Below are 13,560 nucleotides of genomic sequence, written 5' to 3'. Positions count from 1 at the left end.
TCGGACACTAATCAATCAACAAACGCAACAAATACTCGATACTATGTATTGCAGTAAAACATGTCCGCTGTCGGCTTAAAAAAAAATGACTTATTGGAGGAACAAATTCGAAATTAGCCCAATTTATAAGACGTGAAAAATAAATATGTATAAATAGTGATTTTTTAATATTGATTAATAGAGCCTGCCTAACTTGGATGGTCTTCGAGGAATTCTAGTTCCTCACGTGTTCTTATCTCGATAATAACCCGAACCAATGGACCGCGTAATCCACGAAATCTTCACTTCTATATTCATAATTTCCCCACGTTTTAGGACAGTGTTTCGATCAACGCGCCGTGGGTCTTTTGACCCCCTTCCTTTTACTCCCGACACTCTCACTCCACACTCATATATATATATATATATATGCGGCCGCCATTTTCCCATACTCAACATCATTAACAACGACGGTGTCGATCCATTTTAATTCGTTTCCAGATAAGGGAATTGTTGTTCCTGGATTTTTCTTTCTAATTAAGGGAATCTGTTCTGTATGGTGAAATCTGTGGATCAAAACGAACAACCATCCCCGCCGCATTCGGAGAAGATATGCAGGTCGTCGGCTGCTTCGTCTTCTTCGTGCAAGTACAAGGGGGTGAGGAGGCGTAAATGGGGTAAATATGTGTCGGAGATCCGGCTGCCGAACAGCAGGGAGAGGATTTGGTTGGGTTCTTACGACACAGCTGAGAAGGCAGCCCGTGCATTCGACGCCGCTCTTTTTTGCCTCCGGGGCAGGAAGGCGAAGTTCAACTTCCCGGATAATCCACCGGAGATACCCAATGGCGGTTCCTTATCGCCGGGGGCGATCCAGGACGCGGCGGCGCTTTTCGCACAATCGGCCCATATGGACCCACCCGTTTCGCGGGTTCATAATTCGGATTCACAGTCGGATTCTTCGTCGGCATCGGATGTGTTCCTTCTGAATGTAGGATCGCCGTCCACGTCGTTGTCGTATGGGGCGGCGCACATGGATAATGAATTCTTGGAAATACCCCTGGACCATGCATTTTTGGACCAGTTTTTGGCTGTGGGCAACGAAAATAACGTGCCCGATTACGGCTTATTTTCTGGATTCGACGACTTTTCAATTCCCCACGTGGATTATTATTGTCCGGATACTAATAATAGTGAAGGAATATCTTCTCCTCTTTGGGATTTTCAAGATTTAATTTCGCCAACTTTTCTAAGTAAGAAGTTGTGGTAATCTTTTCAGCTACGATTTCTATCCTTTTCCTTTAATTTTTAGGTTTTTTTGTCGATTTTTTTAATCAGTTGGTGAACAATTTAATTTGCATCCATCAACTTTAATTCTGTCGACAATTTACAGGTTTTTTCAAAAATATATATATAGATAATTAATGCGTCTTATGGAATAAAGATGAGGTTTGGAAATTGATATACTGCTTATATGATCTGAAATGTTGGTTAGTGTATATATAAACATTTATGTACGCAATTGGTATTATTTAATTCTCCTCTTATATATTAAAAGAGCATGCATATTTAATATATTTAGTTTCTCTTTATCCTCGTATAACTGTCAGTAGAACTAGAGGCACACTTTCATAAAAGTCGCAAGCAGATTTAATAGATAAAGTTAGTATGTTGATGTCAGCTCTGATAGATTCATCTTACAGCACTATTAATTAAAAAAATACAAATAATTAAATTTAAAACAAAATTAAAAACTACACATTATTAAAATATATACATAATTAAAAAGTAGACAAACTTCATTACACATTCTTATGTAAAGTTCGATCAAATATTCTGCATGCGGAGTTGAGTTTGATTTTCCCGCCAATTTATTAATAAAACAAAAATTTATCAAAAGTGTGATTTTATATGATAATATAACATAATTGCGAATGATTTTGGCAAAAAGTAAAGAGGGCAAAAGATAAACACGGAAATTAGCGACAAATACTACCGTCACAACCGGGATGATTTTCACCTGATGCAAGTGTATGCCCAATAAATGGTCCAAGATCCACCGGGTCATAGCATTTGCCGAAATTAGCCTACCCACGTGTCTTGCTTTTGCATGCGGAGATCTAACTCTAGCACCGCCACACCTGTCGATCAAACACCATTTTTAAATGGGAATCCGCTGCTTGCTTTGACTATCGACGAGTCCACTCGTGTCATTCATTCCACGCAGCATTTAAGTGATCTTCAAACACAAGGAACTATAAAAGGTTATTTAGATTACAGATGCTTTTTGGTTAAACTCCATGGGCAGGACTGACCAATCGAGAAGATCAGAGCGGCGCGGCGGCCACTACAAGGGTGTGAGGATGAGAAAATGGGGGAAATGGGTGGCCGAGGTTCGCCAACCGAAGAGCCGTGATCGGATCTGGTTGGGTTCTTACGAGACTCCGGAGGAGGCTGCTCGAGCTTATGACGCCGCCATGGTTTGCTTGCGTGGACCTTCGGTGGTGCTGAACTTCCCCGAGGATCCACCACCGAGTATTCTGGCAGCGGGTGATGAGCTTTCCAGGTCGCAGATTCAGGTCGCTGCCTCTAAGCATGCTCGCGGGCAGTCTGCGGTTCCGACACCGGATTCGGCTGCAGGGATGGAGTTGAAACAGCCGGCGGTGCAAGACGTTGTCTTCGGGGAGAACAAGGAGTTGGGCTCTTCTTCTTTTGGCCAGTTCGGGGATAGGGAGAGTCGTATGGAAAGCGGCGAGATAGACGGCGGAGAAAGTACCGTTGGCCTGTTGTGGAATTTTTGAGGTTCTTTTTCTAAGATTAAAAGGAAAATAAGTTGAGTTTTTGTTATAATGATATATTTGTAGCTGTTGGATGGTCATTATTCCATTTTGTTCAGAAGATAATACGTAAATAATTATTATTATCAAATCTCGAATTAATCAATATTTGATATGAAATATAAAATTAGAGCCTTGATTTATTTAGAATTTTTTAGTAAAAAAACGTATTGATTTATATAATGAAGCTGGATGTGGAAAAGTTTGGAATATTTCTTTGAAAACTATAATTCTTTTCTAAGCCACATTTAAATTCATTGGGTCAACTCCGTGAATCATGAGGTCTCTCTTCAATCTAACGTAAAATCAACCAAACCCACGAAATTCTATTGTAGGGGGGGAGATGGGGATAGGTGACAAGCCACGAGTGAATAGGTTGTTTGTAATCGCGCGTCTCAGCTTCAGAGACTTCGCCCATCTCCATCGAGAATGTCAATTACTTGTGGCCGGGCCACCTAGTCCAGACTCGTTCTATTGAGCCAAGGTCACATGGTCGGGTCTTGCTCCACGGATCAATATCATTTATTTATTTTAATTATATGTAAATAATTCTTTTTTATGAGTTCATCGCATCTAAAAAAAATTAGAAAATTGAAATAAGTATGTGTCAATTATTATCGAATAAATTTGAATCATTTGTATGATTTTGTTTTTTCAAATCTAAGACATGATTTCAATGGATATATTAAAACAATTAATGAAAAGTGTACAATTTTATTTTTATTAAAATTGATCAAATACATTTTCATTTTTTTTTATTTTTTGGATGTAAAAGTTTACAAAATAACTGACAAAAAAAGATAGAAATTAATATAAAATATATAAAGTATATAACTCTAAAATATATTTATTTATTTAGGAGAACGTCATTGACAAAAATCTAATTAATTTTTCGAAGGAACCTCGACTCCTCCGAGTTTTTATTTTTTTTAGTTTTTTTTATTATATTGTTATTATTATTTAAATAAAAACCATAGCAAATGTATCCATTTGAGCTAACAGCGCAGGGTGACTGGGTTCTGATAACCACTCGAAGAAAATGGCAACGGCGACGTATCCGCCGCCGCCGCCTTTCTACAAACTGTACAAAGACTATTCTCAAGACCCCGACTCCGCCCCCTCACCACCTCCTCCAATTCAAGGCCCCTACGTACTTTACGGCGCCAGTTATACGGTATTTCTGATTGATTCGACTGCACTTTGGGATTTGGGGGATTGCAATTACGATGTAATTTTGTTTCTTAAGTAACTATATATAATCAATTGGGAAATTTAGGATTATAGTAGCTTGTTTCTATAGGAAAACGTTTGGGGATTTTTATTTTATTGCTGAAATGATGAGTATTTGATGTCCATTTCGGAATATATCATTATATTTCTAAAGAAAGTTATGTTGTTTTTCGAGGATGACACGAGGTCCTGAACACCAAATGCTGATTACTGTGGATTCTCTTTGAACCATTTGTATATTTTACATATGATATGATGAGGAGTCAGATATGGATAGTCTCAAAGAATCATGAATCTTGTGGACAAAAATTGGGGAATTATGTAGAAAAAATGTATTTGAACTTGGTCAGACTCTTTTTTCCACAATCACAGTGTGTATGGAAAGTAAATAGACATGCTACAAAATTTAAGTTTGAGTTCTTTGCTGGCAATTAATGAAATCAACTGTGTAGGATCGAGATTGAGTCGGTCCATGCATTATGATTCACTACTTTGACGCACTTGTTAAATCTTTATGGTTTATAGCAGTCCTGAAGTTATAAGCTTCAGTTTCTCAATAGGAATCAAATGACCTTTTCCTCCATTTTCTTTCTGAAAGTTAATATCTTTAGCCTGTATGTTTCAGATTAGAGATGTGCTTATAGAAGTCTCATTCTCTTGAGTTTTGTATGTCATGTATTTGTTTTCCGAAAGTTCTTGGTGCTGTAGTTTGTCCCTTGCGTTTGCTAGCTCATTATTTTGTGAAAGATAACAAATTTATCGTTATTTTAACCTTCTTTTTTGAACATCTTCTGTAGACAGATGATGTGCTTCCAGGTCTAGAAGAGCAAGGTGTTCGTCAGTTGTACCCAAAAGGGCCTAACATTGGTATCTTCGTCCCACTCTCTTCGACACAGTATCTGTGCTATATTATTCGAATATTATATTGATATCTCAACCATTTTGATGTTGGTTACAAAGTTATTTTACAAATTCATTTTACCTTCTGCATGATGTTGCTGTTTTATTCGGGACGATATTTTTCCATTCCATAGATTTGATAGAATTTGACCACTAGATTTCCACGATAGCGTATGGTTTTGTCACTATAGTGTATTATGACTCGTGAGTTTAAAGATTCACTTGAAAGTGAGTAAGCTAGTATACGCGCCTCTCATTGAGTTCATAATCCTTGTCCTCTTATTATATATCAACAAGACTATATATTTGCTTGTTAGCCACGAAGTTCTTGCACCATCTTGCGTCCTTCTTTGGTTCTGATCTCTAATTTGGTTGAGAAAATTATGCTTCTAAAGTGGTGGTGGCTGCATGGCCGAAGTTGTCATTGCCGCATCCACATTTTGTATGCTTCTGGATGGGGTATTAATTGTAAACTTGGACATCCACTCTAAAAAAGTTGCCAAAATTCAATTGGTTATTTATCATCAAATAAGAACATGAGTGGTTTTTTAAAATATATTTCATATGTGGTGGTTTAGTTCGTATTGTCCTGATTAGTTCTTGATGCAAAATGTTCTAGTTAGAGCGGCTAGTTTCCTATGGTTCAGATCCTGGTATGTCATGCTGAGTGTGAACATGGGTAGAAAAAACTGACATCTTTTCTGCTAGATTTCAAGAAGCAGCTGAAATCACTCAACAGAGAATTACAACTGCATTTGTTAGAGCTTGCTGATGTTCTTGTGGAGCGGCCATCACAATATGCCAGGAGAGTGGAAGATATCTCTCTTATTTTCAAGAACTTGCATCACCTTCTCAATTCTCTTCGTCCATACCAGGTTAAGTATTTCCATGTAATACAAAAATATTTGTCAAATTTTGTTGCATGATCCAACATTCTCTGGCTTTGCTTTTGCTCTCTCAAGTTGTATTCCCTTAATTCAGGCCAGAGCAACACTTATCCATATCCTAGAACAACAGATAGAACGTCGGAAACAAGCTGTGGAAGACATTAGTAGGTACGTATGACAATAAATTGATATATTTTATGCTGGCCATGTTGCAAAGTGTAGACTGGTAAAATTACAAAATGTTGTATTTGATGTGATGGATCAGGCGAAGAGAAGAAGCACAAAGGCTTCTAAAGGAGGCCCTTGGAACCTTAGATGGACAGTAGAAACCTTTGACAGGTAGCTTTTCTTGATAAAATTTACTATTGTAATTGATTTGGTAGCTAAGTTCAACTGTTCCTTGGTGTAGAATGCGGTGACGCTTCACGTGGTATCTATGTATTTACATGAAACTGTTACTCCCCGTATTATTTAGTACCAATATGGGGCATAATACTTACAAAAGATTAATCGAAAATCTAAATTTATAAAATGAAAATATGTATATAATATTTACCCGCTACATTAATCTATTATATTATATAAAAGTAGAGTTTTTCATAAACTAGTTTGAATAACATCAAAATATTTTATTGCACAAGTATTTTTCATACGCACTGTCCCACTAAAAACTTTCTATCAGTCAACTCGTTTAATGTTTACATAGGAAAAAACTAATTGAAGAAAATTTTGTATTAATTGTCAAAATCATCTGATCAACTGAAAAAATTAATGACATTATACATTTTATGTTCATATTATCATTTAATTTATACATTATTATTTTACACACGATTACATAAACTATAATAAAATATTAAACCGTCTTTGTCAAAAAAAGGAAAAAGAAAAAAGTGTAGGTTTTTTGTGAGATGGTTTCAGAAATCTTTATCTGTGAGACGGGTTAATCTACTGATATTCACAATAAAAAGTAATAATTTTTCATGGATGACTCAAATAAAATATTTGTCTCATAAAATATGATCCATGAGACCGTTTCATGCAAATTTTTGTCAAGAAAAAAAGATTAAACAGTCCGACATCCATTCCCCGTTCATAACGCATTGGCGTTCGGGAACTGTGAAAGGCCATTATTATTCCACATACGTTACTACATTCTCCTTTGAAAAAAATTGATTAAATTTCTTGACATCTATATTTTTTTGGAGAAAATACGACCCTCGTATTTTAATGTTATTCAAATTTGTATTCTCAATTGGTGCCATAGTAAATATCTTGCTTAAATTTGACTTGAAATCTCACAAAGCATTTTGCTTTTCTCTTTAATAAATTGAATTTTTTTTTAATATGTAAGACGACCCTGCTTCGCTCAGTTAAAGATATATAGAAGGCACATCATGTGATGCCAATTAAAATTATATTTAATATATGTTACTTTAGAATATAATATGTGTATGTTGTGTCAACTATCAAGAATGGGATTTATGAATTATTATTATTTTTTAAAGCAAAAAAGACGATTATCGATCCATGTAGTTAAGATACGTGTACAAACGTGACAAATACAAGAACAAGCAAAATGACGACCAAAAATAAAAAATAAAATGGTGACAAATTTTTTTTAAAAAAAAAACTAAAAAAATAAATAAACAAACAAAGAAAGAACAAAATGACGACAAAAAAAATGATGACAAATTTTTTTAAAAAAAACTAAAAAATAAATAAACCAACAAAGAAAGAAAAAGACAAATCAATTTTATTTATATTTATAATAAAAAACAATTTTTTTACATAAAAATATACATATATAATGAATCAAATAAATATAAATATCTCAAAACTAGCTCGTGAAATCGTTCTTCCCGTGAGCTTTCATGTTCTTAAAATACATACTTATCCTGCTACCTTACCGTAATCATTGCTCTCCATTCATGTTTTAAAATTTTTTTTTACATATTTATTTATTATATACTAAGCATGATTTCATCTCCTCCTAATCATTTCATTTCTGTATTTAGCCTATCAAAATGAAACATATACATGATACCACGGCTATACATGCGATTAATTACTTTAAAGCTATCAAAAAAGCACACAATCTGATCTTTGGGAAGATGTTCAGAAAAGATATTATTGACACTGCTACCCTAATTATACATTCAAATATTTTATATAAACCACGTATTATTTATCATTATCTATCTTGTAAGAAAATCTTACGAATTTATATTCAGCCGATAAAATCGACTAAATTTTGTTCCAACATATTAAAATTTTTAAAAATAGCAGAGTTTTAACTAAAAATTTACAACTTTTAATACGAATGACACGATGCATATGCTACGTTGGCTAAGTATATATGAAGTTATTTATTCTCAACAAATAGCACGTGCAAATTGAAATCGAAATTTATAATGAAGCTACTCAGAACTAATCCTATGCTTAATTTACACGTAAATAAATTCAAATATTGATTGATGGGTAAACCAACAACTTTAACAATCATTAATTAATTGCGTCTAGTCTGGGGACCCAATCTCAGTCATGCTTCGTTGTTTTGAGCCGCCTTCAATGGCGCCGCCGGATTTCTAGCTGGGTATGGTTCAGTCGCAGTAGTTCTGTAATTAGCAAAAATATTTTATTTGATTTAATTCACTACAGCAAAACGAAGAAATTCGAGATTTGCTGTTTCGTGTGAAAATCAAGAAAACGCTTACCGATCTTTTCTCTTTTCCAAGAATCGGGCCAGTGATTTTTTTCTGGCAATTGGTAAATCTGAAAAAGAAAGGGTTAAAAAAGTCGCATGAGATATTGTCTTCTCAATATTTATCGCAAATAACTTGGCGGTCGATTCGTTAAATAGACGTTATGCTTACCGGAAGCAAACTGCGGCGTCGGCGTCGGCGGCGGAGTGGGAAGAGCACGCTCTAAACTCGGGATAAAGTTGGGAAAGCTGGTGGCGGACGCCGTTGGAATTTGTGGTGTGATGGGCGGAGCGGAGGGGGAGAAGTGGTAGTTCTGCGCCGCGGCGGCGCTCGATTTGTTGGCTAGCATCATAACTTCATTGGCCTTGTCAGCCGGAAAATCGTTAAACACTATGACCTGGCCCGAATAGAAAATGGTCAAAGGCGCACTTTCGGCCACCAATTTCGTTCCACAGCTGCATCAATTTCAAGGAGATAATTAGGAAATGGATTACAGATAAAATTTGTAATTTTTTACCATCTAAGGCGAAACAAAATTTGCTCAAAAATGGTAAGTCTAAATCGTTCGTCACCTGGAATCAGATTTCTTCATGGTTTCTTCCCTCCTCCCTCCGCGGACAAGGTAGTGGAAACTGTTCAACGGGGAGGTAATGTTCTTGGGATCCAAATCAGGGTTGGGAGGAGCCTGATTCAGACCCAATTTCTCAATCATGGGCAACAAATTCATCGTCCCTGTCGGGACCACTGTTTCAAAACATTAAAAAAAAGATAAAAAAAATCAGCTTCGACCTAAAAACAGAAACAAATCCAAGAAAACCAAAACCCAAATCTAAGAAGCAAAAAGAAAAACGGAAGCCGTACGTACCTTCATGTTCCAAATTCTGAGACAAAACAAGACCCACTTCCCCAAAGCCGCCGTTCCCCTTCAAGAACTGACTAAACAAGCTACAGGTCTGAGAGAAATTCTTCCTCTTTCCCGAGGAATCCACGACTTCCGACGAGTCCATTTCAACTCCGGAAAAATAAATCAAAAGTGGAGAAATTGAAAAGAGTGGGGATAGCGAATGAATGCAAAATGGTTTTTATCCTTTTGAATTTGGGTCATTTAGACACGAGGAATTTGTGGTGTTTTAGGGAAAAGCAAAATGGCCGACAAGTTGTGCGGATAATTGCCAAGTAGGACCATATTAGTTTAAATATTAAATAATAAACACGTGTTGCTTTCCATATCGAACACTATCCCACTTTTACGCCATCTATTATTCCGTTAGCTGTTAACGTCACAAATATGGAACACTATCCCACGCCGTCTATTATTCCGTTAGTGTTATTAACGTCATAAATATTATTAAGGGAGAAACAATTTTTTTTCCCGATAAAATATAAGATATTAAAATAAAAATTATAAAAAATAATACAATATAAGGATATAAATGAACCAAATCGTTTGCGAACTATTCAAAGCTCGACTCGATAAAAAACTCGTTTGTTAAGTATATCAAGCCAAGTTCAAGCTCGATTTCGAGCTTGAATATTTAATCGAACCAAGCTCAAACCTAAGGATATTCGGCTCGTTAGCTCGCAAACAGGTTTGATAATAGACTCGCAAACATGTTTGATAATAGGCTCGCGAGCTCGATATCGGCTTGTTTAGTTGGCTCGTAAGCTCGGACTAATTGACTCATTAGTTGAGTTGACAAATAAAAATATTATTACTAATGTCAATGGAAGGAATTGAACACAAAACATAGTGGAAAAAAGATGAATTTACATCACATAATCACAATTATATTTTTTATCTTACTTGCATATCATTATACTAAAATGTTCTTTCAAACATATTAAATTAACATAAATACACCAACTTATTTTGTTCTCCAAAAAATTTACATCATCAAGTCATATACATGTTGAGTAACTTTACAAATTATTATCTTAAGATATTATATTATATTAAATATAATGAATTTATATTAATTAAAAAATAAAATTTATTTTGGAACACATCGAATGTAGTACTAAAAAAGTGAAATTATTATAATGTTATTTATATGGTGATATCAGTGTATGACAAATATTTGTTATTTGGATGCTAGATATATTATTTTGGGGTGTTCAATAATATAATGAGTTTATGTTTTTTTAGTTGTTATTTTTGTCGTTTTGGTAATTTATGAATTAATTTATATTTTTATGTCTGATTTAAAATTAGTTCATAGATAGATTTAATTTGTAACAAGCTTGAATCAAGCTCAAATTCGAGCTCAATTCTATGTTTTACGAGCTCGAAAACGAGTCGAGCTCAAGCCAAGCTTGTTAAACATGATAAACGAGCTGAGCTCGAGCTTTTCTCGAGCTTAGTAATTTCAATACAAACCGAGCTCGAGCCTGATAATAGAAGCTCGAATCGAGTTCGAGCCTCAAACAATCTTAAACGAGTCAATCTCAAGCCTGATACTATTTGGTTTGGTTTGGTTTGGTTTGATTTGATTTGATTTGAATCGTTTACCTCCCTAAATTACAATCATTGTCATGTGAAATTTTATTTTTCAATCTTCAAATATATGATATCGACTTTTATTAATATATGATAGATCCATATGATCTAATAATGTCATCGACCCGTCTCTTCAAGATAGTTTCTAATATAATTTGCTTAGAAATTCAAAAGGATACTGTTTAATTAATTAATAGTGAATGAAGTCAATTTGCGTCCCTCAATCGAACGCTTGAGTCAAAGCTTGAATGATAGAGACCCAACACAATCCATCCAACATGCATTCACTATATATAGTTCTTTTTAATATTTAATAGATAAAAATTATATCCAATTAAATTTTAGATTTAAATAAAATTTATAATCAAACTCTAAATATATGTGTAATATAAGTTTGAATGTTATTTGAACCAAAAAGGGAGAGAAATTAATTGTCAAGTTGAATTTTGGAATTGATTATGTATGATATTTTTAGTCTATTTTTTAAATTAATTATAGTTATGTAACTATATTTTAACGATTAATTTTAGTCATCTTTGCTAAAATCATGTAACTAAATCATTACTATTTTTTTATGATTTAGTTGATAAAGACACGTGCATGTTACAAAAAAGTTTATTAATTGCGTGCTTGTTAAAATTTGACAACGGCTATTTAATTATAATTTTGATTAAAATAATTAAATTGATCATAAAAATATAATTAGAACAACTATAATATAATTGATTGAACAAAATTTATAAAACAAAACAAAAAATGTCAGGCTAAAACAGTTTGACTTGCGATCAAACTTTATAATTTCATTAAATATATATTAATTAAAACCCGGAATTGGTCCAACCAAATATCACCACGTGGTGACGTTCCACGTGGTTGAGATGCACAGCAGCCTCTTCCCTTGATTGAATATCTTGAAGATTGAGAGTTATCTTCAAGATATGCATGCATGCTAATAAATACTCGCAACTGCATGTGCCTCGTTTTTAAGATGCATAAATTTCTTGCTATTTTGTTTTGAAAAACTTAATACAAAGTATTCAACATTAGAATTTAGTATCAATAAGAGTTAATTATCTAAATAAAAAACTATAGCACATATATAATAAATGATCAGGAACTCGGAAAGGTACTTTTGGAAGAGGCTTTATTTTCAAATATGGAAATAAAAAGTTTTGGAAAAGAAATACATCAAAGAGATAAAAACAATTTCAATTAAAACTACATAAAATTTTTGCGAGATGATTTCACATATCCTTATCCAACTGATGAATATTTTATTTGGATAACACATGAAAAAGTATTACATGCTATGCAAAAAATATTACTTATTTTTGTAGATACAAAAACTAATGTGAGACTGTCTCATTGGTCAATTTTATGAATTATGTTTGAATAACTTATGAAAAAAATATTACTTTTTATTGTAAATATTAGCAAGGTTAACATATCTCGCGAATAAAATTCCGTGGGATCGTATTACAAGAGACTTACTGTATTGTAAATATTGATAGAGTTGACTCGTTTCACAGATAAAGATCCGTGACACATGCTAATGCAACTAATATATATAATATAATTTATAAACTTATTTAGATGACATTTCGACTAAAATTAAAGACATTTACCGTAATTTTTTTTATAATATAGGTATTAAAACAAGTTCTGCACCAAATAAATGGAAAAGTTGCATCAACACTCGCTACCAAAATTGAAAAGAACAAAACATGTTACGTGTAAAATCAATTGCATTTAAAATTCTATTTTTTTTTAAAATTAAATATAAAACCCCTTGCAAATAAGTAAATATGCTGGACATGAGGTGTAAAAACCTATTAATATTTAATTTTATATTGGCGCGGAGGAAAACTGCCACATCCCCTCTCATCATACAAATCCATATTTTCACAGGGAGCGGAGGAACACCGCCACTATAACGCGTCCCTGTACATAAGGACGCTGGAAAAATGTTTCTTTTTATAGGTTATCCCCACATATATGTCCTGGAAACTCACATTCCATATGTGAGTATCTCCACTCCCGTGTATTCGAACCGGAACTCGAACACCTTCACGGTGAACCGATAAGCAATATATTCCAGTCGAGGGACATCCTTAGGATCGAACCCCTCGTCTGGATTTTCATTGTACTCTGTCTTGATTATGATTCCCACAGGGACAATCTCAAATGTCAGGTTTCTGTACGTTGTGCTTAACATATCCTCCTCTTCCAGGGGCTGTTTTGATCCGAACAGCTCTCTGGAGTTCCACATGTGGACGCTTTCTATTGTGACATTCGACGCTCCAACAGACATCTCACTGCCTATCGATATACCCTCACTGAAACAAGGTGTCGGCTCACTTCGGAATAAATCACGTAAAAACAGGCGCACAGAGCAGTTACATACATACAGAATATATCACCCAACTGACCATGGAACGAACAAAGGTTTCGTATAACTATAATTGTCAATGGTCTTCCATATGCGACCCCGTGGGAATCATATTACTGACTTTATTTAAATAAGTAGG

At 34.3% G+C, this 13,560-nt stretch overlaps 4 protein-coding genes across 4 annotated transcripts; 3 read left to right on the top strand and 1 right to left on the bottom strand.

Annotated features, from left to right (window-relative positions):
- The first annotated feature begins 414 nt into the window (after window positions 1-414).
- On the top strand, window positions 415-1,287 carry LOC142545657 (ethylene-responsive transcription factor ERF017-like). The gene has a single exon (XM_075652976.1). The coding sequence runs from the start codon at window positions 536-538 to the stop codon at window positions 1,244-1,246; it is 711 nt and encodes a 236-aa protein (XP_075509091.1). The 5' UTR covers window positions 415-535; the 3' UTR covers window positions 1,247-1,287.
- Window positions 1,288-1,715: 428 nt separating this feature from the next.
- LOC142545658 (ethylene-responsive transcription factor ERF017-like) lies at window positions 1,716-2,921 on the top strand. The gene has a single exon (XM_075652977.1). It carries the CDS (start codon window positions 2,277-2,279, stop codon window positions 2,775-2,777), a length of 501 nt encoding a protein of 166 aa, XP_075509092.1. The 5' UTR covers window positions 1,716-2,276; the 3' UTR covers window positions 2,778-2,921.
- An 854-nt stretch (window positions 2,922-3,775) lies between these two features.
- Window positions 3,776-6,353, top strand: LOC142545656 (mediator of RNA polymerase II transcription subunit 7a-like). The gene is made up of 5 exons (XM_075652975.1): window positions 3,776-3,987; window positions 4,841-4,910; window positions 5,652-5,818; window positions 5,925-5,998; window positions 6,096-6,353. Exons 1-5 carry the CDS (start codon window positions 3,853-3,855, stop codon window positions 6,154-6,156), a joined length of 507 nt encoding a protein of 168 aa, XP_075509090.1. The 5' UTR covers window positions 3,776-3,852; the 3' UTR covers window positions 6,157-6,353.
- Window positions 6,354-8,180: 1,827 nt separating this feature from the next.
- On the bottom strand, window positions 8,181-9,639 carry LOC142544602 (protein TIFY 10A-like). Its single transcript, XM_075651635.1, has 5 exons — window positions 9,401-9,639; window positions 9,108-9,279; window positions 8,707-8,990; window positions 8,548-8,605; window positions 8,181-8,448 (listed from the first exon to the last, which is right to left on the bottom strand). The coding sequence occupies exons 1-5, from the start codon at window positions 9,540-9,542 to the stop codon at window positions 8,373-8,375; spliced, it is 732 nt and encodes a 243-aa protein (XP_075507750.1). The 5' UTR covers window positions 9,543-9,639; the 3' UTR covers window positions 8,181-8,372.
- Window positions 9,640-13,560: the final 3,921 nt, after the last annotated feature.

The sequence above is a fragment of the Primulina tabacum genome, chromosome 5 (genome assembly GCF_025594145.1).
Source record: "Primulina tabacum isolate GXHZ01 chromosome 5, ASM2559414v2, whole genome shotgun sequence".
NCBI classification, from domain to species: Eukaryota; Viridiplantae; Streptophyta; class Magnoliopsida; order Lamiales; family Gesneriaceae; genus Primulina; species Primulina tabacum.
Note: the sequence above shows the minus strand (reverse complement) of the source record. Positions and strands in the feature narration are given on the sequence as shown.

Excerpts from the sequence above, each read along its gene's own strand:
- LOC142545657 (XM_075652976.1), top strand. The coding sequence starts at position 536 with ATGGTGAAATCTGTGGATCAAAACGAACAACCATCCCCGCCGCATTCG.
- LOC142545658 (XM_075652977.1), top strand. The coding sequence starts at position 2,277 with ATGGGCAGGACTGACCAATCGAGAAGATCAGAGCGGCGCGGCGGCCAC.
- LOC142545656 (XM_075652975.1), top strand. The coding sequence starts at position 3,853 with ATGGCAACGGCGACGTATCCGCCGCCGCCGCCTTTCTACAAACTGTAC. Across the intron at positions 5,819-5,924 it reads ATTCTCTTCGTCCATACCAG|GCCAGAGCAACACTTATCCA; the intron begins GTTAAGTATTTC and ends CCCTTAATTCAG. Across the intron at positions 5,999-6,095 it reads GCTGTGGAAGACATTAGTAG|GCGAAGAGAAGAAGCACAAA; the intron begins GTACGTATGACA and ends GTGATGGATCAG.
- LOC142544602 (XM_075651635.1), bottom strand. The coding sequence starts at position 9,542 with ATGGACTCGTCGGAAGTCGTGGATTCCTCGGGAAAGAGGAAGAATTTC. Across the intron at positions 9,280-9,400 it reads TCAGAATTTGGAACATGAAG|TGGTCCCGACAGGGACGATG; the intron begins GTACGTACGGCT and ends GTTTTGAAACAG. Across the intron at positions 8,991-9,107 it reads ATGAAGAAATCTGATTCCAG|CTGTGGAACGAAATTGGTGG; the intron begins GTGACGAACGAT and ends AAATTGATGCAG.